Here is a 27847-nt window from a genome sequence, read left to right on the forward strand (position 1 = left end):
CCTCACTGGCCCCCTCCTCACTGGCCCCCTCCTCACTGACCCCCTCCTCACTGGCCCCCTCCTCACTGGCCCCCTCCTCACACGCACGAGGGAGTTTTAGAAAACAACCCTATTCATAGTTGTGGCTTTAGCTTTTAGTTTCCAGTATCAGAAACTGTGGTGTGTATACACCACATGGCAACATCTTCTTCCCGACAATTACGCACGATAATGTCCGCCACATTACTGTGAAGAGCCATTCTGGCATCTCTGCCCTCAGTTGGTACCCAGGAACATCCGGAAGCACCGCGGCACAGTGCTCGGAGGCTGCCGCCTGGACAGGTGGACACCGTCGCTCTCTCTCAGGATTTTCTGGTTGAAATCATGGAAATGTCCAGTTCTGCGCTAGAAGAAACATCAAATACCTAAATCGGACTGAAAGGTTTATTTTATACAACATTTTACACTCACTGAAGATCTTCCACTGCCTTTGCTGAGTGGTGGTCACCTGTCGAGCTACAACTGATGGTGAGTGCCTTGTCCTAAAGCAGATGGTCTGAAATGGAGTGAAACGTTTATTTTTGTAAATGACTTGAGGAAGTCTGTGGTTGAGAAAACTTGTTGTTTTTAAAGTCTTTCTCTCTCTCCATTTATCTGTCCGTCTGTCTTTATTGGTCATTTTCCTTTTCATCAAAACAGTTGAAGTCCCTTTAAGTAAAGTCTTGTGCCTGAGGGGTTTCTCCTTGGCTGATGTAGTCTTTGTAGATCACATACATGTTGTTAAGTGTCCCTTTTTATGATTGTAAGTGTTAGAAGGCTTGTATGGAAAAACGTTATTGATCTCTTGAAGTTGATTTGGGCAAAGACTAGAGTGCAAATTGTGGTCTATAATATATTACAGAAGTTAATGGGCATGGCAGCAATTATTGGCCCACACTCCATCTTAGATGACTTCCTGCTTGCCTGGTGGTCAACATCAATTTTAGATTGCTGTCAATTAGAGATTAGACTGTCCTGTTTGCGTTTTATCCAGACTGAAGACAAAGTGTAGTCTGGCAGGTTGGACATAAGAATATGAACTTATCCCAGAGAACTAAGTTAACAGCCTCTTGTCATGTGCTATTCTGCCAACGCCCTGAATGAATCCGGACTCTCTCATCTGAGAAGCAGCAGCAAGCATTAGCTGTGAGCACTTAAGAGCTGCCAGTGAGTTGTTCCAGGAGGAGAAGTGAACTGAACTGTTATCACTCTGAATCCAGGTATGTTTAGATGGAAGACTTTACAATGATCAGTCTTGCAGTTGGTCCTCCTGTGCGTATTGTTTGTGCAATTCCCATGTAAGTGATGAGACACTAACTCAGCAGTCTTTATTCTGGGTAAATATGCATTTTTCCTGTACTTACATTGATAGTGATGAATGATACAATTCAGCCATCTGGGAAAAAAAAAAAAAAAAAAAAACCTGTCCTGTTACACAGATTTTTGCATCTTAAAATAATGCATTTTCAGCAGTAAGCAATTTAAAAATGTAGGTATAGTGCAGATTCCCCTGAAATAATATCCTCCATCTCGTGTCTCTTTTCTGGCCATTGTGTGTTAATACTACCATGCTCGTAGCTCACAGAAAGGTTTGAAGTCTGTACTCAGTCATTTATTCTAAAATGTGGAGAAACTCTGAAGGCAGAGGCAGCAGCCAGCTGACAACATGGGCCACTTCATCATGTCTTTTTTTTTTTTTTTTTTATTGTATTTGTCAGAATAATATTCAGGATTTAATGTCAGTAGAACTACAAAATGAAATGTCTAAATCTGTCCAAACATCCTCACAGTAGCTTCTCCTTGCAATGGTTCAACTGTCTTTTTGAAAGCCGCAAAGCAATTAAGCTCCAATCTGTCTCTAACCATCTCTTACCTCATTTAAGTACTAAAGAGCCTTTTGAGGTCAGTGAAATTAAGTTTTTAAATGAATAATGTACATTAATTATTGAAGTTGAACTTCCGTTTGACACCGTGTGTTTAAAATACTTGTAGGTGAATCGTGGCCTCAGTCCAAGCTCAGTCAGCATCACTTGAAGCTCGTCAGAACCCAGTTAAATCTGTGGTGCACAACAAATACCAAACTCATCTGTTGACGTTCTGTTCTATCAAAAGTTGGTGGGAACAAGTGTGTCTATGTTCGGTTGGTCCGCACAAGGTCATGATGCAGACAGGTTGCAGATAAACTGAAGTGGGCCTATTTGAAGCTTCAAAGTGGCTGCTCATATCATTAGTTGTTGTGTGTTGTGTGAGTTGGGAACAGATTGACAGAATGATGCATACCTCTTTAGAGGTTACTCACTACAGGTTGACCTTGTTGGTTGACCATCAAATGAAGGTTTGTTTGCAGATAGCTATCAGACAGTTAGGAGGCTTGTCTTACTGTTGTTTCTCATGTCTTTAATTGTTCCTTTTAATCATGGCAGCAGTGTATTTCTATAGTATAGTTTGACACTTCATTCAAGATCATCGCGCATCACAAGTACTTCATCATTGCGCTTGATGCAGAAGAAATATGTGGGCTCGGTTCCAACACCGCCATATCTAAGTGGTGCATTGTGACAAAAGGCGACACTTTTTTACTCCAAATATGTACATGCACTTACCACATTGATTTATGTGTTTCGCTCATAAAGCGTGAAGCAGGGCAGAACAGTTACGTCATGAACAATATTATCTGTGAAAGAAAGCATGTTCAGAGTTTACTTGCAGATTCCCAAAACTAATACACGCTCTGTAATATTTATTCTATAATTTGCACTAAAATAGCAATAAAAATACAATAATCTTGTGAAAAAATGAAGAAGAAATGTGATTGGAGAACATGAGGAAATCTGGTCTTAAATGGCTCACTTTTATTCTGTGAAATAAGATATTAGACAACACATTTAGTTTTTCACATGTAGTTAGTGTAGTGTGTTTTTGTTGGCGTAGATCTTTGCCTATTCTCCTATAAATAGAGATGCATGCCATCTAAAGTGTGTATAGGTAGGTAGGTAGGTAGGTATATACTTTATTAATCCCCGAGGGGAAATTTTTTCGCCACAGCAGCATACATACAGGAGCAATAATAGAAACAATAGAATAAAATAATAATAATAGAATAGAATAATATAATAGAAAAGCAATAAAATAAAAAATATAAAATATAAAATGCACGGTACATACAGTATATATACAGTACATTAAATATCTATATATATTATATACAATATATAAAGACAAGGTCTTGAACAAATTGTGATCCCAGGTCTACATTTGTCCATGACAACACAATTTGGGTTTATTTCACAAGGTGAATTCTAGAAAGTCCATAAATAACGACAGGAACAGGACAAGGTAATATTTAGATAACATAAATAAAGACTTGCAAAGTCTCGTGTACTGCAGTTGATCAGCTCATCATTTCAGTTATTTGCCTTCTTTCTGTTAAGTGGTGGCAGCACCATCAGTACATACATACAGTGTGCAAACGACAATCTGTCCGTGCAAAAACAAAAAAGCCATCTTTTGACAGTGTCGATACTGTTTCTTAAGTTCCTTGATGATTGTGGTATTTTTTGTACACTACTAAAACCTATGATATTGTAAATATGGAGCCACCTGATATGATTCATCATTTTTATAAAGGTCCTGTGGTTCAGTGTAAACTAAAGTGTTTTGGTCAAAATCATATACGAAGACATACACTGGAACCCGAAGCCATTTTTCGAGTTCTCACTCCCTTTGTTGTTGCAATTACTTCACACATGAACAACTCCGTGCCGGGGACAGTTGATTGACCAACGTGTTTGTGATCGATTTCGTGCATGTGATTGATCCCAGCCCAACGTGTGGAAGTATTCTATTACACTGTTGCACTCCACTCAGATGAAGCAGGAAACCCAGAGAGGTGCAGTGCAGTCTCTAGTGCATTCATATTTAATACTGCATAGGTCTTCCTAACACATCATACCAGTCAGGCCTATTAGCAGGATGGATCTTTTCCTCCTGCTGCTCTGTCTCAGGCTCCGGGGGGAAAAGCAGGCTTTCCATTTTGAGGGATGGTGGAGGGATTCAAGAATCTCACCTGGAATTGATCATTGTCATGTCACATCTTAATTTTACCTGCAGACGAGCAGATAATTAGATCTAATTTTACCATAGCTGGAAGGAATTTATGTGTATGACAGCCATCTGTAGGCTCATTATAGCTTGCCGCTTCCTGAGATGATGATCTCTGACCAACGAGCAGAAACCCGCCCAGTTTCTTTCCACTTAAGGCAGTTCAAGAAGTTTGTCAGTAGAACTTTGTTTTCAGAAATATAAATAATAAACCAGACGTCAATCTTTACACAACAACTGATCACTTTCATTTTTCAGCAGAATACTGTTATAGAAAGGACAATAGAACTTTTGTTTTTGAACTGCTTCCAACCTCTACAGCTTCTTATCTGTTCTGACCCCTCAGGCCTTTCTCATGTCGGAGGTTAGCTGAATGTGCAGGATGAAAAGATGGCAGAGCTGCTTGTACCACCAGGTCCAGACAGCTTCCACCGATTTAGTCGTGAGTCCCTCAAAGCCATCGAGAGTCGGATTGCGGAGGAAAAAGCCAAGAAGCCCAAAGGGGAGAAGACAAAAGGCAATGATGAGAATGAGCTCAAACCCAGCCGCGACCTGGAGGCGGGCAAACCCCTCCCTCTTCTGTATGGGGACACTCCTAAAGGCCTGGCGTCGATCCCGCTGGAGGACCTGGATCCCTACTACTATAATCAGAAAGTAGGTTCGCTTGGTTTCAAACTGGCGCGTGAAGTCTGAGGATTAGATGAAAACTCTGAACACGAGAGATTTGTGATTTTAAATGTTTTTTGTCTCGTCATAATAAAGAGTATTTGGTAAATCTTAATAAATCTTTCCTCAGCAAATGGAGATTTCTTAGTCATCACTTGACCTAACTATGTTACTACCTCATCAGTCACAGCTGGAAGGTAGTTCACAAGAGTTCAGATTATAGAGTTCAGATGGAGCCATTGTTTGTGTTTGGATATTCCCAAAGAGGAGAGATTCTCATCTTCCACTGCATGCTGTCATCTAGCCAGAGGCGTTAAATCTTAGATTAGAAAGTTCATTATAAAGGATTTATATGATGAATAAAATGTGTGCCATAAATAATAGGGACAAACTACTCTTTGATTATTAGTTGTAAGTAACTATATGATATTATAATCTATTATTTTACGAGATATTGCAAGTCAGTGAAAGAGTATTGTAAAGATATCTCTCTTTGTGTCTTTCAGACTTTCGTAGTACTGAACAAAGGAAAGTACATTTTTCGCTTCAATGCCGCTCCTGCCTTGTACCTCCTGAGCCCCTTCAACCTTCTTAGAAGAATATCAATTAGGATTCTGGTACACTCATATCCTTTCATTAAAGTATTCATCTGAAAAGCTCAGACGATGTTTATGTTGAACCCACAATGTCTGCTGACGCGACTTTACTTGACTTCTTTACTTTACTGCTTTGTTGGATTTGTGATTGATTATATTGTAAAAACATTAATTCCATAATACAATGAGTGGCTTCCTTGACAACTGGTTGCAAATTGTTCAGCATCGTGATCATGTGTACTATCCTCGCCAACTGTGTACTTATGACCCAGTCTTCACAGCCTGACTGGGCAAAGAATGTCGAGTAAGTTTTTCCATGAATGGCACACTAAATAATTTTATCACATACATATCACATATATATTGCAGAGTGTAGATGCCATGCAGAGTAAAAATATCTCTTCTTCCAACAGGTACCTATTTACTGCAATCTATACCTTCGAATCCGTTGTTAAAATTCTAGCCCGGGGCTTCTGTATAGGGAAGTTCACATTTCTAAGAGATCCCTGGAACTGGCTGGACTTCACTGTCATTGTCATGGCGTAAGTACACCATTTCTGAATTACAGTAAAACTGAAACAATTCTCACATCTTTTCTCCAATGCTGTCTTAGTAAAAAAAAAAAAAAAAAAAAGTGTTTGCTGTGTGCATAAGCTAAAAAGCAACAGGGTGGTGTTTTACTGTTTTGATGAAATGTGTTAGTCTTTATAGCAAATCCAAAGCCTGTTTCTTGGTCTTAAAGGATGAGGTTGGTGTTGGTCTGTTTTTCTTTACAGTCAACAAACCAGTAACAGCTTAGAACATCCTTCTCTCTCCACTTTCTCTACCATCTGCGGCTCATTTGTTCCCAATGAAGATATACAGCCACATTTCCCGAAATGTTGGGACGCTGTATAAAATGTAAATAAAAACAGAATATGATGATTTGCAAATCATGCAAACCCATATTTAATTTTAAAAAAAAGAGCAAGGACAACATATAAAATGTTGAAACTGATCTTTTTTTTTGTTCATGAGAAATAAATGTTCATTTTAAATTTAATGGCAGCAACACGTCTCAAAAAAAGTTGGTTTTAGTCTTTTGCTCTTTTCAAGGGACTTTATAAAAATAAAAAAAAATCACCAATCTTATCTCATTAATATCTTATTGCTCATCATTGTAGCCTCATTAATGTTTTACCTTCACCAGTTTGCATGCCTCACTTCATACTGCTTCTTCACCTGATACTGGATGTACTAAATTGTAATGATGTAGTTTGATTCTATCCATGTTACATGTATTGTTGTCTCCATCAATATTCTAAAGCAACTATAATTTCTCCTGCAGGTATGTCACAGAGGTTGTACCTGGTTTCAATTTGTCAGCTCTTCGCACATTCAGAGTGTTAAGAGCTTTCAAAGCAATTTCAGTTATTCCAGGTAAGCAGTATAAGCAGGTGCATGGTAGTTACCCTCTTTTACCATATTGTCATGCTTAAAGAAGGTGTGAGTGTGTCCCATTATTGTTGCATGTACATCATCGCATACATGGATGATCCCAATTTCCTTTTTAGTTAAAGCTACTGTGCGTGACTGTTACATATATATAAAAGTATAATAGCAATGGAGAAGGCTACAGCAGAGCCGATGACATAAGCACGCCCATAGGTTTAACTTTGAATGTCCCTTAACTGACTACTTAGACTAACAGGTGATTTTGTGTCTGCAGGCCTGAAGACCATTGTTGGTGCGTTGTTCCAGTCAGTGAAGAAGCTCGCTGATGTGATGATCCTCACTGTCTTCTGCTTGAGCATCTTTGCCCTCGTAGGGTTACAACTGTTTATGGGCCAGTTAACGCAAAAGTGCGTCGCGTGGCCACTAAATAAAAGTTCAGCAGAAGGAATGAACCAGGGGGTTTTCAATTATTCTGACTACGTACACGATAAGCGTGAGTATTTCATTTTCCTCTCTCCTGCTCCGAGTCGGCCTCAAGTTGATCTCGCTTGGGAAAAACTAATTTTAAAGATACGACTTATGCAAGGAATGAAAGAGAAGTTATGTGATTTGGAATGATTATATCCTTAAAACTGTTAAGATTGTTTTTTTTTTTATATATACCATTTAATTAAGGTATATTCTACACAACTCAGTTTAACGCCATTAAATACAGCAAGTTGGCTATAGACCAGACTTTAAGTATGTATTGGGACAGATGCATATTTGTTGCTCTGTGCTTCAGTACATTCAGTTTAAAAGAAAATGATGGAAACAACAAATGACATTGTAAAATGACAAGTCTCAGCTTTAATTTGAGTAGACTTTCGTAGAGCTGTGTGGGCGATATAGCACTGTTAATTGGACAGATACACATTCAGCCAAACAATCTTATATCCTATTTTAAGGTCGAACATTTGCATTCAGAACCTGCCTGAAGTCTTCCACCAATAGACATCATCTAGTGATGCTTTCCCAGGCCCTCACTGTAATCACCTTTATCTCTCACTTGTGGAGTCTCTCTGCTCTTAGCGTGGGAATGCTGATCAGCTTACTGACTCAGGCATCCTGAAGGCTGACATGTCATCCTATGATGCATTTGGCTGAATTTAAGCACACAAAATGCTCCTGTATTCATCCTGTTCCTTCCATCAGCAGTGAAATGATCAATAAATGCCAGTGTGCCAGTTTCCTTGGCAGCCGTACATGCCCAAGCCACAACAGAGTCCCAGCATGTTTGACAGAGGATGCGCTCTAACCAGGAGATTACTTCTGACTTGCTGTGCAGTCATAAAGGGGTTTTTCTGCATCCTGCAAATTACTTTGTGGTCAACCACAAGACCTGTGCTCCTTACTTTACCCGGTTGTTTACCATGTTTTAGTTTTCATAGATATATGTCTTGGAATATTCTTGCTTTCTTTTCAGCCACATTGTTATCTTCTTTACTTGCATGATCACCTTTTTCAAACATTTCCACCTCTATCTAAAAAGAAACTCTCAGTCAAGTCTGAGCCACGTGATCTCTTTGATGCATGAAACAACACATAGCTTCCCAACAAAAATGCAGTAGCCAAGTGTCCAATTATTTTTGAACATCTTCAGTTCCTGATTTGTGTATTTAAATAGCTATATGTCAGAGATCTTTCCATATTGACATAAAACTACTCAAAATAAAGCCAAAACATGTTTCTTATTTTCTTTCAAACCAAATGTCCTGCAGCACAGAGTCTGAAGAACAATAAAATAGGTTTAAATATCCAAACAGTTTGGGGTTGGACTGTATATGTGAAACTGTGACCAGTCAATAAAAAAACATTTTTTATTTCTCTCCATCAGGTAATTATTATTACCTGCCAAACACACGTGACCCGTTGCTTTGTGGAAACAACAGTGAAGCTGGGTAAGCAAGATATCCCGCAACTACTAGAGGACTGAATACCATAAAGAATGAATGTAGTCCTCCTGTGATGCCTTGCTAAAGTAATGACATTGCAGTACAGTGTGAAAAGCGGGACGGGCCAATTCCCTCTGAGCTTAACAGACTGTGTTTCTTGCAGGCAGTGTCCGGAGGGGTACACATGCATGAAAATAGGAACGAATCCAGACTACAATTACACCAGCTTTGACTCGTTTGGTTGGGCCTTCCTTTCTCTGTTCAGACTGATGACACAGGATTACTGGGAAAGACTTTACCAGCAGGTAGGCAGCTGAAAAATGGCAACTGAAATATCAATACATATTCAATAATATGTATACAATTTCAGTAAATACTGTTTTGGGTGAGTGTGTATAATCTCTATGTAATTATTTGAGATTTATTTGAATTATTTATCTTTAAACATACTCCCGATAACAAAAGAAAATGATCTTTTTTTAGTGACTTACAGTGCATCCGGAAAGTATTCACAGCGCTTCACTTTTTCCACATTTTGTTATATTACAGCCTTATTCCAAAATGGATTAAATTATTTTTTCCCCTCAAAATTCTACACACAATATCCCATAATGACAACGTGAAATACATTTTTTTTTTTTTTTAATTTTTGCAAAGCTATTAAAAATCAAAAACGAAAAAAATCCCATGTACATAAGTATTCACAGCCTTTGCCGTGACACTCAAAATTGAGCTCAGGTGCATCCTGTTTCCACTGATCATCATTGAGATGTTTCTACAACTTGATTGGAGTCCACCTGGTAAATTCAGTTGATTGGACATGATTTGGAAAGACACACACCGTCTCTATAAGGTCCCACAGTTGACATGTCAGAGCACAAACCAAGACATGAAGTCCAAAGAATCATCTGTAGACCTCCGAGACAGGATTGTATGGAGGTACAGATCTGAGGAAGGGTACAGAAACATTTCTGCACCATTGAAGGTCCCAATGAGCACAGTGGCCTCCATCATCTGTAAATGGAAGAAGTTTGAACCACCAGGACTCTTCCTAGAGTCGGCCGCCCGGCCAAACTGAGCGATCGGGGGAGAAGAGCCTTAGTCAGGGAGGTGACCAAGAACCCGATGGTCACTCTGACAGAGCTCCAACGTTGCTCTGTGAAGAGAGGAGAACCTTCCAGAAGGACAACCATCTCTGCAGCACTCCACCCAGCAGGCCTGTATGGTAGAGTGGACAGACAGAAGACACTCCTCAGTAAAAGGCTCATGACAGCCCACCTGGAGTTTACCAAAAGGCACCTGAAGGACTGTCAGACCAGGAGAAACTAAATTCTCTGGTCTGATGAAACAAAGATTGAACTCTTTGGCCTGAATGCCAAGCGTCATGTTTGGAGGAAACCAGGCAGCGCTCATCACCTGGCCAATACCATCTCTACGGTGAAGCATGGTGGTGGCAGCATCATGCTGTGGGGATGTTTTTCAGCGGCAGGAACTGGGAGACTAGTCAGGATGGAGGGAAAGATGAATGCAGCAATGTACAGAGACATCCTTGATGAAAACCTTCTCCAGAGCGCTCTGGACCTCAGACTGGGGCGAAGGTTCATCTTCCAACAGGACAACGACCCGAAGCACACAGCCAAGATAACAAAGGAATGTCTTCGGGACAACTCTGTGAATGTCTTTGAGAGGCCCAGGCAGAGCCCAGACTTGAACCCGATTGAACATCTCTGGAGAGATCTGAAGATGTCTGAGCACCGACGCTCCCCATCCAACCTGATGGAGCTTCAGAGGTCCTGCAAAGAAGAACGGGAGAAACTGCCCAAGAATAGGAGACAAGCTTGTAGCATCATACTCAAAAAGACTTGAGGCTGTAATTTCTGCCAAAGGTGCTTCAACAAAGTATTGAGCAAAGGCTGTGAATACTTAAGTACGTGTTATATTTTCATTCTTTATTTTTAATAGATTTGCAAAAATTTTCAACAAACTATTTTCACTTTATCATTATGGGATATTGTGTGTACAATGTTGAGGAAAAAATGAATTTAATCCATTTTGGAATAAAGCTGTAACATAACAAAATGTGGAATAAGTGAAGCGCTGTGAATACTTTCCGGATGCACTGTAAATGAAACCAATTTAAATAAAGCGATTTCCAGCCAACGTTCAAAGGTGCCCATACAGGGCTGTTAATCGATAATAGTACTTACTAAAGACGAGTATTGAATTTCCCTGTGCCAATTTAAGTTAATTTAAAGCGTCCTCACATCTTTAATTGAATGAGTTAGTGGTGTGACAGTGACAAGTGACTTCTGTAAGGCTGAAACTTTTTGTTTGTTTTAAAAATAATGAGTCCCAGTAACAGTTGTTTTAAATTCCCTAGAAATCCTTCAGTTAATCGATGTCTACTGTTACTCTAGTCCCAATTTTTTTTTGCATAGCTGTAGCCTAACCTGAAGGGCTGTTATGGCTCCTACGTAGTTCCTTTGGTTGGTCGGTGACCCTGTGAGAGGACCGTATGGAGGCAGGTTGAGGAAATGTTTAACCTCACACTGTATGTGGTTCTGGATGTGGTGTTTAGGATGACTGCATCTCTAAGTACATAAAGAGGCGGAGCTTGCTGTGTTAATGGGGGACAAGCCTTCTTCCATCATAATGTCGGTGTTAAAGAGAATATTCAGAGAATCCTGTTTAAACAAACCTGTAAATGCAGTGCAGGTGCATCTTGGCCAGATGGAAAAAAGATGAGACCCACTGTGTCTCTGGCAAACATAGCTTGAATGGCCATAAAAAGGCAAATAGGTGTCCAATGAATAGGCCACTGCTTAGCATTGTAATATCAACAAGTAAAGCAAACAGTAATACAACAAAGCTCCCATGAGAAAATCTCTTTAGCACTGTGTATAGTTAGGTAGCAGTACCTGAAGCTATCAATAAGATCTCTTTTATGTCAGTATCTCTTAGTCATGGTATGGAAGTCGCATTTGCTAAAAATTGTGAGCTCCCGTTGGCGACCCATTCTACAGCATAATCATAATCCACTCAAACCATGCTTAGTATATCAGGTATAAAGTGTAAGTATACTATAAACCCTGTGTATTTTCCCTCCAGATTCTGCGGGCATGTGGGAAGCCCTACATGCTCTTTTTTGTGCTGGTGATATTCCTCGGTTCCTTCTACCTGATCAACCTGATCTTGGCTGTAGTCGCTATGGCCTATGAGGAGCAGTGCCAGGCTACCATAAAGGAGGCTCGGGAGAAGGAGGAGAAGTTTCAGGCCATGCTTGAGCAGCTGAAACGGCAGCAAGAGGACGCTCAGGTACTTTAATTCCTAACGAGATCTGATACCAATTAAGTTTGGATACATTTATTTTTTAGTACTGGAAATTAAATTGTTTTTACAAAACTTTTTAAAACGCTTCTATAAAGAATATGCTTTTTAAAGATTATATGACGGCAGAAAAATGAAAAGAGGATGCCAACTGCATCTGTGGTGGTTAACTTATACCTGCCTACAAAATCAGAGTGTACGCATACTGCCATGGTGGTTATCAAGGAGTCTTTTATATGACGTTTACATGAAAAAAACAGAAAACCAGTTACACAGTCTATACTGTACATAACTGCATATTAAAAACAAATATACATCATAGCCATTTGTTCACCCCACATCATCCTCTTCCTCGTCTTCTAGGCAGCAGCGACTGCAGCGGAGGGTGGGGAGGCCAGCGACAAAGGTGGTGGCACGGAGAGTTCCTCGGGCGCGTCCAAGCTCAGCTCCAAAAGTGCCAAAGAGAGACGCAACAGGCGCAAAAAAAGAAAGGGGGAAGAGGGAAAAGAAGCTGAGGAGAAGTTTCCTAAAACCGAGTCGCAGAACAGTATCCAGAAGACTCGCTGTCGCTTCTCCGGTGAGGCAAACATGCTCAACTACGACACGAAGTGCTCGTCCGTACATCAGGTATTGTTCCTTCTGTCGCTGTGATTTGCCTTTAAGTGATATTCTGGAACCAGTGGTTTTAGTTTTAAATTTATATTATCAATTCTAAGGCCTTTTGCCTTTTTCAGTCCGTACTGTTTAACATTAACGTATTTTCCTCACAGTATCTGTGAATCAGTAAAGAATGATACAATTCTAATAATTATCAAGGTTTTTTTCGACTTATTATCAGTGTGTTCTCTTTGCAGTTACACTTTACAGCAAATTACGGTGGCATAAACTGTCATTATTAATAAGCTGTTACCATCAGTATCAACGATTTCTTATGCGACATGATTTACACTCTTTTACAGCAAAATTAATCATGTAAAAATACGACTCATTTACCGAGTCTGTCAGACAGGAGCAGTCTGAGATTCTTGACTCTTCATGACTTCACTGGCAACAGAATGTAAAAGAGATTTCTTTTTAAATGAATTAAAACTCCTGTCTGTGATCACTGATCTTTTATTTGAATGTCAGATATTTGTGGTGAAGCTCCGTGTAACTTTTGTCAAGGAAGAGACTCACTGGCAATTTTCAAATGAATGACAGGAAGGAGAAGTGAATTGATTGATAAAGTGATTACCAAGCTTTGACTTATATTATAGGTGTTTGAGTGGCAGATAATTAATAATTAATTTATGAATAATGAATAATAACATAATGGTTCGATGTTTGAATATTCAGTATAGTAAATGTTTTATTATTCACATGTAAGTAAGCACTTTTTTTCACTCCTATGACATTGACTATTTTTTACATTTTTATTGTCATCGGTGTGTGATCATTGTCATCATCGTCTTCATCATCACCATCATCATCACCTTCTTCTTTGTCTTCATCAACTGTCTGTGTTCTTGTTATTGTCAGCCGTCATCAGGATGCCTTTTTAACTGTTCCTTTTTACAATGCTTATCATCACTATGACCATCATCATCATAGTCGACATCACTTTCTTCTTCATCTTTATGATCAATATCATGATCATCACATTGCCACTGTCATGCATCACCGCTATGTTTTTTAATTTTTAATTTTGCAGTTTCCTTACAATACTGATCGTCATCATTATCATCATCATCATCATCATCATGCAGGTTTTTATCACCACAGAAATCGGTGATACAGATGAAGTTCATTGTCATCGCCATTCTTCCCTCTTCACAATCAGCATGAATCACGTATCCATTGGAGAATATCTTTCTCTTCTAGTCCTTTCTGAGTTTTCGTGGACCCCTGTTCTCATCCAGACGGAACAGCAAGACCAGCGTTTTCAGTTTCCGAAGCCAAGCGCAGGACGTGGGCTCAGAAAACGAGTTTGCAGATGATGAGAACAGCATTTTCGAGGACAACCTGAGTTGGAGGGGCTCCTTCTTTTTTCCTCAGAGGTGTGATCGACGCAGCAGCAGTGTGAGCCAGCGCAGCTTCTTGTCACATCTCCTACGTCAACCAAATGGGATCAGACAGAGCTCTGTAGATTGCAATGGGGTTGTGTCTCTGGTGGGTGGGAATTCACTCCCATCATCACCTGTTGGGCTCCTTCTGCCTAAAGTGACGGTAGATATGGCCTCCACTGGAGACAATGTAAGAAAGGCTTCTCAAGCCCGATGGCCCGATTTCATTTGCTTAAAACTGGCTGTTTTTCTGTCTCTTTCTTTTTTCTTTGCCTTTTGTTTTGTCTGGCACACACAGTGTATATTTCATCTTATCTACTACATGTCACGTGTGATACTTGACATTATTGGTTATTATGCATGGAAAAAAATATTTGATTGAATATTTGAATATTTCATCTGACCAGAATGCCAGTATGGTGCCAAGTTATCTTGGAGACTTTACTATGAGATACTCTTACTGAAGACTGTCTGGTTTAAAAATATGCAGCTTTTGAATGAATATTTTCCTCTGCTTATTATTTACTTGTGCTTTATTGCGCCGGGATATTAACACAAAATACTGATATTTTTTACCTACAGCTGCTGAAGCATAGAAACATTGAACTTATTTTCTGTAACACAGTTGCACCTGTAACAATTGTTCCAACCTCCAGGCTGACACTACTGACACAGAGCACAGACAGGCCGGCGGGGGAACCAACCAGGAGTTTATGGACTTCCTCGAGGGTCCAGAGGCAAGACAACGGGCTCTTAGTGTGGCTAGTGTCATAACCAGCACAATGGAGGGTAGGTGTTCTGCATCATGCCGTGAATAGCCAATACTGATTATGTCTCGGATGTTAAAAAAGATGAATGCTAATTTCACATTTATTTTGCCTTCAGAGCTTGAAGAATCGAGGCAGAAGTGTCCTCTTTGCTGGTACAAGTTTGCTCACACCTTCCTCATCTGGGAATGTTCTCCAACTTGGCTGAAAATCAAGAAAGTGGTGAAACAAATTGTAATGGACCCATTCACTGACCTAACTATCACCATCTGCATTGTAGTCAACACATTGTTTATGGCCATGGAGCATTATCCAATGACCCTTGGTTTCAACCGCATGCTTAATGCGGGCAATCAGGTAAGATGACTGTAGAGTATTAAAAACAAAATTAAAAATATATATAATTTTGTATTAATGGTCAATACTATTACCTTTATTCTGTGAAGGTATTCACGGGCATCTTCACAGCTGAAATGGTCCTGAAGATCATTGCTATGGACCCTTACTTTTACTTCCAGGAGGGATGGAATATTTTTGATGCAATCATTGTCAGTTTAAGCTTGTTGGAGCTTTGTTTGGAAAGAATTGGCATGTCTGTTCTGAGATCTTTCAGACTGGTAAGTCTAAATGCACATTCACAGTTACAAGAAAAAGTATGTGAACCCTCTGGAATCTATTTAAGCAAATAACACACAACTCATAATGTTGCTTCGTCCATGCTGAATACATCATTCAAACAGTGTAGGTTGTAAAAAGTATGTGAGCCCTCAACATCACGGCATCAGGGGTCAGCAAACCTGGAGTCCAATCCATCAAACAAGATTTAGTTAGTAAGTAAGTTAAGTTAGAGCGACCTTGACTCTCAACCATTTGAAGTGTCCTATTCACAAGAAACATGTCAGAAGACTTTTGAATTTTTAAATATAATAAGTCTCCTTATCCCTATCACCAGAGCAGAGTGAGAAAAACATCCCCGTAAATGAACATGTTTTACTTCCCACTAATCAAAACTGTAATAGTTTAGATAGTAAATGAGTCAGTAAACTAAATGAAAAAAATTCAACTGCAACTCAATTTTCATGCAGCAGAAGTTAAGCACACCAAATGCCATGAAAACATACAACCATGAAAACACAATTTCAGTGGTGAAGTAAGGTGTGGGGGGGGCATCATGATTTGGCTGCTTTGCTGCTTCTGGGTCTGGACAGCTCACCATCATGGAGGGGAAAATGACTTCTCAGGTTTATCACAGTGTCTTTCAGGATAATGTCAGGGTGACTGACTTCCAGTGATGCTGCAGTAAACTGACTAGAAAAGGACTTCAAACAAAGAAAAGTTCAGGCCTACCAGAAGTGCTTGCCAAAAGAGGTTTGACCAGTTATTAAATCCAAGCAGGGATTTAGTAATTTTTTTTATAAGCTTAAGCACATTGTTTGTACGAATGCAGATAATCTCAAAGAGTTCACATACTTTTTTTTGCCACTGTAAGTCATAGCCACTACGTTGAGGTGCATTTTGAGTGAAATGACTCGTTTTTCTTCTCTTTTTACAGCTGAGAGTATTCAAGTTGGCTAAATCTTGGCCCACTCTTAACACACTGATCAAAATAATTGGTAATTCAGTGGGGGCTTTGGGGAACCTGACCCTGGTACTGGCCATTGTTGTCTTCATCTTTGCTGTGGTCGGCATGCAGCTGTTTGGAAAAAAATACAGGGACTGTGTGTGTAAAATCTCTGAAGACTGCGTTCTGCCTCGCTGGCACATGAGTGACTTCTTCCATTCATTCCTCATTGTGTTCCGAGTGCTTTGTGGAGAGTGGATAGAGACCATGTGGGACTGTATGGAGGTGGCTGGGATTCACAAGTGCATCATTCTGTACATGATGGTCTTGGTCATTGGAAACCTCGTGGTACATTACATCTTTTACATTCAATTCATGAATCCAACTCACCCAACTCTTTTAAATTTAGCTGGTTAATGTCAAGAATAACCATTCATGATGCAGTTTTACAAATGTTTTGCTGTTGTCATCAAGTGTATTAGACCAAAGAAAAATCTTATATGAAGTGATGTCATTATCTGATAGGTGCTGAACCTGTTCTTGGCCCTGCTGCTGAGTTCATTCAGTGCCGACAACCTGGCAGCAACAGAGGTGGACCAAGAGATGAACAATTTGCAAGTTGCTCTTGGACGGATTCAGAACGGCATGGCTGTCATCATCTCTCTGCTTCGAAGCGGCTGCAGATGTGTTTGTCTCAGGGATAAAAAGAAAAGAAAGGGCGAGGACAAATCTCTAGATGAGCTCAACAAACCTTTAGGGCTGAATGGTGTCCCCAACCACACTATCAAAGACTTTCCTAAGAGCGGCAATGGGGATGTGACTGGAGTGGACAAAAATGGAGACAAGTACATAGTCAGCAGCAGGAGTGACGATTCAATAATGTCTTTCATAAACAATCCCAGCCTGACAGTTACTGTTCCCATCGCCGTGGGAGAGTCTGACTTTGAAAACCTCAACACGGAGGACTTCAGCAGTGTTTCATCCGATGCAGCAGGCTGCCATGTGGTAAGGACGCTCTTGGTCTAACTGATGATTCTGAATGTTTATTATGTGTGATGGATCACAAAGGGATGTTGGTGTTCGTGAACACTGATGTTGAGCGAAGTAGGATGATCTGTGACAGTAGGTGAAGCAATTAGCTCACAGTCGACAGTAATGGTGAGATATGAGCATGTGACATGACGTTTCCCCTAAAGATCCCATATACCACAACCTTTTAACAAAGAGAGGCCGTATAGACAGGAAAATACCAGTGGGCAGATTACATTATGTGCCATTTAGGTCTGAGTGCTGGGGAGCTGAATCCTCCTCTTCAGTGGGCTTTGCTTTGTATTGTAGAAAAGCTCATAATGTGAAAGTAGGAAAAAGAAACACATTGATTGTACTCATTATTTGGATTTTTACAGTAAATATTTGAGAATTTATGGTTTCAATTTCTTACTATTAAAGAATCATGACCACTGGAAGTATTTTTGTATATGACGACTGCTTGCTTGCTGCTGCTTTGCTGCAGATGCTGTCAAAGTTTTACAAGACTTGTTACAACACTTATAATACATTTCACTCATCGAGGGCCTCATTTACAATACAAATTCATATAAGCTTTTAGCAGATCACTTATCATTCTTTTGTGCCTCTACTTTATTCTGCTACACAGATTTTTTTCTAATGTTTTGCTCCCGTCATGTATGTTAATGGTTAAACAAAATATTAGGAACACTTTAATACAATGCAGTCCAGTGCGCGTTCTACAAACTCCACAATAAACATAAAGTAGAATCATTAACTGTTGGCAAAAACTGAAAATGTTTATTTGCTGTTGCATTTGATTGCACTGGCAGTTACAAAATGCTTGGGGACCCTGACAATGACAACATTATGGTAATATGTAGTGATTTTCTGATTTGCAAAGAATTTCTGCTGCAGATAATAATAATGTTCCACAGTTCACTCTTGATTTTGCTCAAAGGTAACCTGAAATACTTCCCACAGAAAGAAAATGGCAGGCCTGAAGTACAACCATTCAAGGCAATGACTTTAGTGCAGGCAGTATAACATGCTTACATCATTCCCTGCACTGCATTAGCTGGGCCCAGAGCAGCCAAGTGCTCCTGCATGCTCCAGGAAGACATTCAAGCTGTTTTCATACCAGCTATTAGGAGACACACCCTGCAGGAAGCTATACAACAACAGGCTGAAAGGGAAACCATATGGCTACTGTGAAACACTGTGCGACCTCAAATCACTAATGTTTTATTTGTAATATTTTCTGTTTTTATATTTTAGAGTATTGGCTGCAAAGATCGGTGCGAATTTTGTGTCTCTAATGGGAGAGGAAAACGTTTGAAAGTTAAAACAAGTCCTTCTGGGCAGACAGATGTAACAGGCTCTTATCTTTTTACAATAAAATGGAGTTGATGAGGAGGCAGATGACAGCAGCAACCGTAACACTGCCTGCTCTGTCTATGACCATTTCACTGTTCTTTGCTCTTATAAAGACAATGTGCAGATTTCTCTTCATTTTACTATTTAAACAAATTAATTCAGTCTCGACTGAAAATATGCATGTTCTTTATTTTACTCATTATACTTTTGTTTCAAACTTGAACCGAATGCATGTCGATGACTCTTGTGAAGCCTTTATTAACAGCTTCAAACGAGACATACAGCAGACATCTGTTTTGGTGTCGATTGAAACGTACCATTCAGTAATGTCTTGTGCAATTTTCTCTTGGTCTTTTTGGTTTTGAAGTGAAAGTAGTTCTCTACTTTGGAGAGAAATGCTGTGCATAAAGTGTCAGGACACACATGTGGCCAGCATCTCAGCCCCTTACATTTGCCATGGCAACCTACCTAACACTAGCTTTTCATCCCCAATCTCGGTTTCATCTACAGATTGTAGATGACGATGGGCAGCTGAGCTCGTCTGAGGGCAGCACAGTGGATGGCGGACTACCCGGAGAGGTTGGAGACTCTGTCGACTTTGAATCAGAAGAAGCTACGGATCCTGACGCCTGCTTTCCTACCGGTGAATACTAACTTCCACCTAACTGTACGACCCGGCCTCAAGCCAAAGTGTGTAATACAACCGCCAGTCCACCATAGGATACCCATGTCTGTGTCACGTTTTGCTTTGAGTAGACATCTGCCACCAACAACTAAATGGTTAGGTTTAGAAAAAAAATACTTGGTTGTGCTATGCACAGAAACTACCTGGTTAAGGTTAAAGAAAGATCATTTTTTGGGGGGTAAAGTAAGTAATTTTATGAAAGTATTGTTACATATGTCATGTAAGTTATTGAACGAAGGTTATGTATGTGTCTGAGAACTTATATAGGTTACTTAAAAGTGATCCATGTCGCTTTCTCACATACTTGAACCCTGGTCTACTGCGTGGAAGTCCCAGCGAGCTCTTTAATCTACTACTCTTTATACTTTGTCACATGACCTCCTTCTTTGACCCTGGTCATGCATCAATGTACTTGTCACACCTGAGAAAAACGTCACACTGACACGGTATCCTCTAGTGGACTTATAGGTGTATTAAATGCTTTGGTGTAAACTACTACAACCTTGGCTTTAATCTGATCCTAAAACCATCCTCCATTTTGTCTCTTGTCAGTCTGTGTGCAAAAGTTCCAGTGTTGTCAAGTAAACGTGGATGTGGGCTGTTGGAAGGTGTGGTGGACATTAAGGAAAACCTGTTTCCGGATAGTGGAGCACAATTGGTTTGAGAGCTTCATCATCTTCATGATCCTGCTCAGCAGTGGAGCGCTTGTAAGTGGAAAGAGAGATGATGATAAAGTTGTTTTTGAACACCTAAATTTGTCTTCTGCCATGTATTTACAGTTTGAATGTGGCGTCTTTTGTCTGGCAGTAGATCCCTAAACTGTTGTTTTGAAAGAGTGTTTTCATTTAAGTTAGAGTTAGTCCAGTCTTTAATAATCTTTAATAATAGTTGGCGTGACTGAAATTTTTAGTTAGTTATGTTTACAAGAAATCCCTCTCTGTCTTTGTATTCTCTTTCAGGCATTTGAAGACATCTACATTGAGAAGAGGAAGACCATTAAAACCATACTGGAGTTTGCAGACAAAATGTTCACCTACATCTTCATTCTGGAGATGTTACTGAAATGGGTCGCGTATGGATTCGCCAAGTATTTCACAAATGCCTGGTGCTGGTTGGACTTCCTAATTGTTGATGTCAGTAAAAACAACACCATTTACAAGAAAGAAGAGCGTTGTTTTTTTACCTGGAAATGTTCCATTTAAATGTGTAATGTTTCTACTTATGACATCTGTGTGTGCATTTGTTCCAGGTCTCACTGGTCAGTTTGGCAGCCAACGCCTTAGGGTTTAATGAACTTGGTGCCATCAAGTCTCTGAGAACTCTGCGAGCTCTGAGGCCCCTGAGAGCCTTGTCACGATTCGAGGGCATGAGGGTAAGAGTCACTGGATGTCCTCACGCATCCTGAGCACAGACACTGCAGTCTAATGAAGACAAACATGAAATGTTATGTCGTTGCAAAACTCCAGAAATGTGTTGCATGTAAATAACACATCCCTCCCCTTCCCTAACTCCTCCTCTTCAGCTGTTATTTGTCCTCCTGGTTAGCTTTAACCTGCAGTGCGGTACTTTTATCGCCCCCTTCTGCCAGTGAGAGTAATTACAAAAACACTCTTGACATGAGCTGATGTCATAGGCTCTGCCGTAGCCTACTCTGTCTCTACTGTTGCAGCTGTAAACGGTGAATAAATTGTTTTAAGTGTCACAACCCCCACGAAATGACCCATTTCAGTCTCAATTGTTCAGCTAACATGTGGAATTCTAACAGAGCTGCACTATTGATATAATTCATCCCAATTCAAATGATCATAGGGCTAAACCGAAGGTTCGCTGCTCTGCCCATCGAGCATGCCCAGCTCGCATTCATGCGGCCGGCACGGCAATGTCTCCCCAGACGCCGGATTGAAAGCCTCTGTTTACTGTGGCACACTGAGGGATTCATCTGGCGGTGGTACGCTTAATGAGCATTGTGTGAACTGCTCTAGAGTTCGACAAATGTACTGTAAATTATTCAATCACTTCCTTTTCATCTGTGGCATCAATCTCTCCCACTAGCTCTCAGCAAATAAGAGTATTTCCCAATATGTCAAGCTATTCTTTTAAGTGTTACCATGCCTGTTGTAACAAAAACAGAATACTTTTCTTTGTATTTTGCTGTACTATGCAAGGCCCATCTAAACAGGGGTTGCTGTATTATGTAATTGAAGGGGAAGGATTGTCGGCTGCTGAAATCAATGCAGCATGTATTGATTAGTCGATTTCAGACTGTGGGGGTCTAGCACACAGCACTGCGATGGTGATAGTCTTTCCTCACGTGGTAACCAGTGAATTCCCTCATTTGCATGCGCTGCTTCTCGTGTGCGTCAGTGCTGCTACATCAGTGTCGATTCTAATTTGAATGTTTTGGATATTGTTTGCTGCGTTATTTAACATTTCTTTTTCTTTTTCACGATTTATGTTTCTGTTTACAGTAAGCAATTTTTGTGGCATCCTCCTTCCTCTACAAGGTTTTCTGTTTCAATGTTTATCTAAAATTTTGTTGTAACCCACTAAAACCACTTTTGCATTCGTAGTCCAGTTTATTAGATCAATCTCCTGCCTCCTCTCCTCATTCTTTTCCCAACTTGACCATGCAGTTATCGTTGTATTTAAGCTTCGGTGTTAGTCATAGCTGTGATGTACTCATGCTGATGTGTATGTTAGCATTGAATCATTCACTCTCGTGTTTTCCCGTTCTTACCATTACCAGAGAGTATACAGTTATAAAGTCTGTAATCTCCGCTTGCTGTACAGATGTGTTACGTTTGTGTGTTGGTGTGCAGGTGGTTGTCAACGCCCTGCTGGGAGCCATTCCTTCTATCTTCAATGTGCTGCTGGTATGTCTCATCTTCTGGCTCATCTTCAGCATCATGGGAGTCACCTTGTTCGCGGGGAAGTTCGGCAAGTGTGTCAACTTAGACACAAATCAGCCTTTCTCCCCGTCAGAGGTGAAAAACATGAGTAAATGCAATATGATGGAGAAGGCTCGCTGGAAGAATGTCAAAGTCAACTTTGACAATGTTGGCATGGGTTACCTTGCTCTGCTGCAAGTGGTATGTCACAGAATAATTTGGAAGTAATCAATAAGTGTGCGCTTGTTCAAGCTTGTAGATTTGTTATTTGCTTTATTCATTTCTATACAGGCTACATTTAAAGGCTGGACGGACATCATGTATGCTGCTGTGGACTCTCCAGGCAATGTAATACAATTTTCATGCTTAAGCCCACCCTATTATTTTTTGCAGACTATATTTTACAAACTATATTAGAAATCAAATCACACTCAGGTGTATTTTAATTCAAAACAATTAAAAAAAAAAAAAAACTGTCACCATATATAATGCTAGACAAATTTTACTTCATTTTATTTCTTTTTTTCTGTCAAAGCTGTATTAAGCTACTCTTAATGTATAGTGAACCTGTTGTACCGCTGCTGGTTCATGATACAAAGCGCTTAAGTTACATTCACTTCCTTTTTTTTTTTTTATGAATCAATGACTATTAATTTTTGCAAGGGAGTAATAGATCAAGAGGGAACAGCCGCAGTGAGCTGTTAGATCCAGATTTGCAGACTGCGATGCACCTTTAACTCCTCATTCTTTACTATGCCCTGCTGTCACACTATTTGGGATAGTAGTTGCAATCTTTTACTGTCTTCTACAAAACAAAACAAATACAGCAAATGTCTGCTGTAGACGTGTTTGAACTCTAGTACCTGTAGCAATTAATCACAGCTGCTGTTAGCACCAGTTACCAAATCATCCACAACTGAAATTTTTAAGATTTAGTTTTTTTTTTTAAATGTCTCCATTTTCTGTCTCTATTAAAGCTAGAAGAACAACCATCTTATGAGATCAACATGAAGATGTACCTATACTTTGTTATTTTCATCATATTTGGAGCCTTCTTCACTCTCAATCTCTTTATTGGTGTCATTATCGACAATTTCAATCAGCAAAAGAAAAAGATAAGTATCCAGTCTGATTTTTAGTTTATGACTAACAATATTTTGCTGTTATTTAACATGCGTCTCTTGCCCTCTTTACTTTGGAGGTCAAGACATCTTTATGACTGAAGAACAGAAGAAATACTACAATGCCATGAAAAAGTTGGGGTCAAAGAAACCACAAAAACCTATTCCGAGACCATCAGTATGTGCTTCCGATTTGAATTATGAATCCGATCTCTCTTTCATAGCAAGTACCTAGAATGTGTTTTTGTGTTGATTTCAGAACAAGATTCAAGGATACATCTTTGACTTCACCACAAAACAAGCATTTGACATTGTAATTATGGTTCTAATAACGCTTAATATGATAGCCATGATGGTGGAAACTGCAGACCAGTCAGAGGAGAAGGAGAACACTCTCAATAATATCAATGTAGTATTCATTGCCATCTTCTCTGGAGAGTGTCTGTTGAAGATTATCGCCCTTCGCCAGTACTTTTTCACAAATGGATGGAATGTGTTTGATTTGATCGTAGTCATTCTGTCACTCATGGGTATGACTCGCCTTTGTTTACTGGTTTTCTCTAACACATTGTTGATTTTGTCTTAACACTTGTGTCATTTACAGTTTCTAATGTCTTTTCCTTTCTTTTTTTTTCAGGTATGTGGCTCTCAGAGGTGATAGAACAGTATTTTGTTTCACCAACCTTGCTCAGAGTCGTCCGATTGGCTCGGATTGGCCGTGTCCTCCGCCTTATTAAAAGTGCGAAAGGAATCCGCACGCTCTTGTTTGCCTTGATGATGTCACTTCCTGCCTTGTTCAACATTGGTCTCTTGCTCTTCTTGGTGATGTTTATCTATGCTATCTTTGGCATGTCTAGCTTTGCTTTTGTCAAGAGGGAAAAAGGTATTGATGACCTTTTCAATTTTGAGACATTTGGCAACAGCATGATCTGTTTGTTCCAGATCACCACCTCAGCAGGGTGGGATGGCCTGCTGGACCCCATCCTCAACAATGATGATCTTGATTGTAGCCGTACCATGTCGCATCCTGGCAGTAATATTTCTGGAAACTGTGGAAATCCTACTGTGGGAATTGCCTTCTTTGTGAGCTACATCATCATCTGTTTCCTTATTGTGGTGAATATGTACATCGCAGTCATCCTGGAAAACTTTAGTGTGGCGACTGAGGAGAGTGCCGACCCATTAAGTGAGGATGATTTTGAAATGTTTTACGAGGTCTGGGAAAGATTTGATCCTCATGCAACACAATTCATAGAGTACAAAAAACTTTCAGAATTTGCAGATGCTCTGGAGCCACCTTTATGCATAGCCATGCCTAACAAGATCGAACTGATCGCTATGGATCTACCCATGGTGAGTGGGGAACGCATTCACTGCTTAGACATCCTGTTTGCATTCACAAAACGAGTTCTAGACGAGGGTGGGGAGATGGACATTCTCAGGGGGCAGATGGAGGAGCGCTTCATGGCCTCAAATCCTTCCAAAGTGTCCTACGAACCCATCACTACCACCCTCCGCCGCAAACAGGAGGACACATCAGCTGTTGTCATCCAGAGAGCATTCAGACGGTATGTAACAACAAGTCGAGAAGACGCCATTGGACCCTCTGACACGTCCGATGTTGACATTGAGAAGGATGAACAGCACCTTGACAAAGAAGACCTTGTCACTGACAGACTTAAAGACATTACTAGTGCTGATAAAAGTGAGCTGACACCCTCGGCAGCTTCTCAACCTTCATGTAATAGTGTGACAACAAATGGAAAAAACAAATATGAAAAAGACAAAAGTGAAAAGGAGGTTGTGAGTAAAGATGTCAGCGAGCAAGATAAATGAAAGAGTGTTGGAGATGCAACAAAGACATTTTAATTAATGACAAAATGTTTACAACATAGAAAGTGACTAAGACATCCACTGGACTCCTTTCCTCACGATGGATATCTACTATGCCAAACTGACTGGGCATTCCTGAGTTGAGAAATTGGTGCCTAAAGTGGCTCCTTGGGTTGTAGTAGGACCATTTTGAATCTGTTCAGGTAGCCAGGATCCCTTTTGGCTGTTTGTGGAGACGGGCAACATTATTCAAAGTGTTTTGAAATGCACATTAGGTAATGCTTTAACGTATACTGCAGTTAGTTCTGCTATCCAGTGTCTTGAATCATTGTTATATCACTGACTGTTGTATTACTTAACCTAACTGTTTTACAAGCAGAAAAAATACCGTTTGTTATTACTTTAAGAATTCATAGTTTGATTAATTGACTTTTTACACATTTCTTTACTCTTCAAGAGAGGGACATTCTTTCAGGTACGAGCAGCGCTGCTTTACATCTAGTGTTGCTAACCGATAGCCCCGAGAATGTTTGATTAATCCAAGAGACACGGTCAGAGTTGGGGTTAATTAAAAAAGTAGATCTGCATGAATGTTTCTCCATGATTATGCATGCTAGAGTGTACTCTTTTCACCATGCTCTCTCCCAGACCATCATGCTTTATGATGCAAAGTATAGTTGTGACAGGGCAATTTTTTATACATTACAGAAACATCACCGTCTCCTACAGTCCGAACAAATACAACCAAGTGTGCTGATTATGTTTGATGATGATGATGATTGTCAGAGCAGTAAGCAGTAACCGTTGGCAGAAATACTTTGCTAATTGTTGAATCATCAAAATAATTCACACACTTTCTCAGCCGGCTGCATTCTATCTATGTACCATTTACCATACAGTTAATTATGTACTCATTTCATCATAAAACTATGCTAAAACCAAGTCCTTAATTGCTTTAAAAGCCTCAAGAAGAAATGATTTGCACACTCTAACTGACCCTATGATAATTTACACCAATAAACAACCTTTCCCTCCAAAATATAGGCCTCCTCCATGTGCCTCCTCTTTCCTTATTTTGCTATTTACTTTCTTAGTTGTTTTTAACAGTGTGCATTCTATCATCATTGTAAAATCATGAAATATATGAAAGAATTGATTACCTGTGATACATTAAACCAAGTATACTCTCCATTTTCAGTTGTGTTCAGACAGACATGCAGGGATGTGACGCATCAGGCAGGAGCTGTGAGAATTGTAAATGTCTGGGAAAGCTGCAATATGGATGGCACATTGTTTTTTTGATAAGGGAAAGCCCAATGTTAGATCACTGGTGGTGTTGTAGGACCTTCCTGTCCAAACTATTTATGTTACCTTTAACTGCAGATTTTTATAAATGGAAATGCTGACTGCAAAGAGGACAGATGCTCTTTTATGTTATGTGTGCTTTGTAAACTGTTTTTTTTTTTTTTCACAGTTTACTTCTCAATCTTTATCATGATAAATATCTAAGAAGGATAAAAGATGGCTCAGAATATTCTGAATGATCTTGAGGATATGGCATCATACATTTCATGTGCCCTTAGCTATTTCCTACTTCTGTTTACATTTTATATTGTTGTGTTACTTTTGTCAGTTCAATCATTTCCCATGACATCCACCCTAAACTGTGTCACAACTACATCTGTTGTTCCATGTTATAGCAGTATAATTACATTAATGTAATTACATTTTGCATGTAATTAAAACGTTCAATACTTACGCTATACTTTATGCATAAAGACAGAATGTTTTAATTACACAGACTTTAATATCTCCCATCATTTATATGCATCATGCTTGTAGTGTATAAATAAACTGCATGCACTGCTATAACCCATTTCAGTGAAAAGCTAAAAGAATAAAGATTACATGTATGTAAAGAATGCCGACAAATTCATTTATTTTTTAGTCAGAAAAGACATGGATGAAAGGTCCACTTTCATCCACAAGATTTTCCAAGAGTGAAACTGCCTTTTTGCATGAAGTCTGTCTCTTCGTGCTTAGTTTACTTTGGTTATACTTCTTTAATTTGCCTTTTTTCAGTGAGACTGACCCTGTAATAATTCACAGTGTGTCCCGGGGAAACTGTGTTCCGCTTTCCGTCTGTCTCTTCAAATTGTTAATATCGAATTTGTTTGTTAAAAAAATAAATTCAGCTTTTTTCTGTCTTTTTGTCTTGTGCAGGTGCATGCGTTTTCTACTCACGCAAAGTCCTTTTATTTCTCAAAGTTTGAAGGGATTTTCTTTTTTAAACACTAAATGTGTATGATGTGCATAATATACCAGAACTAAGGTGAATGATGATGATTGATACCGTAATAGGTTTACAGAGGACACTTTTCCCACGTTTCTTCTTCATCTCATGAACACGGGTATTATTTATATTTTTGTAGGCATCAATCGGTCACTTATTTCCCAATTTTCAATGTGCAGCAAGGAATCGTGGTCAT

The 27847-nt window shown here is 39.6% G+C and overlaps 1 protein-coding gene across 1 annotated transcript; it reads left to right on the forward strand.

The window, feature by feature from the left end:
* Positions 1–258: 258 nt before the first annotated feature.
* On the forward strand, positions 259–27555 carry scn1laa (sodium channel, voltage-gated, type I-like, alpha). Its single transcript, XM_069702496.1, has 27 exons — positions 259–507; positions 4466–4773; positions 5292–5410; positions 5596–5685; positions 5795–5923; positions 6709–6800; positions 7090–7308; positions 8692–8755; positions 8913–9054; positions 11858–12064; positions 12440–12703; positions 13937–14308; positions 14775–14907; positions 15004–15242; positions 15332–15502; positions 16438–16794; positions 16972–17451; positions 19342–19474; positions 20069–20223; positions 20476–20649; positions 20766–20888; positions 22336–22605; positions 22696–22752; positions 23382–23519; positions 23599–23703; positions 23785–24055; positions 24163–27555. Exons 2-27 carry the CDS (start codon positions 4510–4512, stop codon positions 25359–25361), a joined length of 5967 nt encoding a protein of 1988 aa, XP_069558597.1. The 5' UTR covers positions 259–507; positions 4466–4509; the 3' UTR covers positions 25362–27555.
* The last annotated feature ends 292 nt before the right edge of the window (positions 27556–27847 follow it).

Source organism: Brachyistius frenatus, unplaced genomic scaffold (genome assembly GCF_029030835.1).
Source record: "Brachyistius frenatus isolate BFR_SWC_R1_liver_20210118 unplaced genomic scaffold, ASM2903083v1 Contig_42, whole genome shotgun sequence".
Classification (NCBI taxonomy): domain Eukaryota; kingdom Metazoa; phylum Chordata; class Actinopteri; family Embiotocidae; genus Brachyistius; species Brachyistius frenatus.

Bases quoted from the DNA above. Each gene is read 5' to 3' on its own strand.
- scn1laa (XM_069702496.1), top strand. From the start codon at position 4,510: ATGGCAGAGCTGCTTGTACCACCAGGTCCAGACAGCTTCCACCGATTT. The intron at 20,889-22,335 runs GTAAGAGTCACT...GTTGGTGTGCAG, and splicing joins CACGATTCGAGGGCATGAGG to GTGGTTGTCAACGCCCTGCT. The intron at 24,056-24,162 runs GTATGACTCGCC...TTTTTTTTTCAG, and splicing joins AGTCATTCTGTCACTCATGG to GTATGTGGCTCTCAGAGGTG.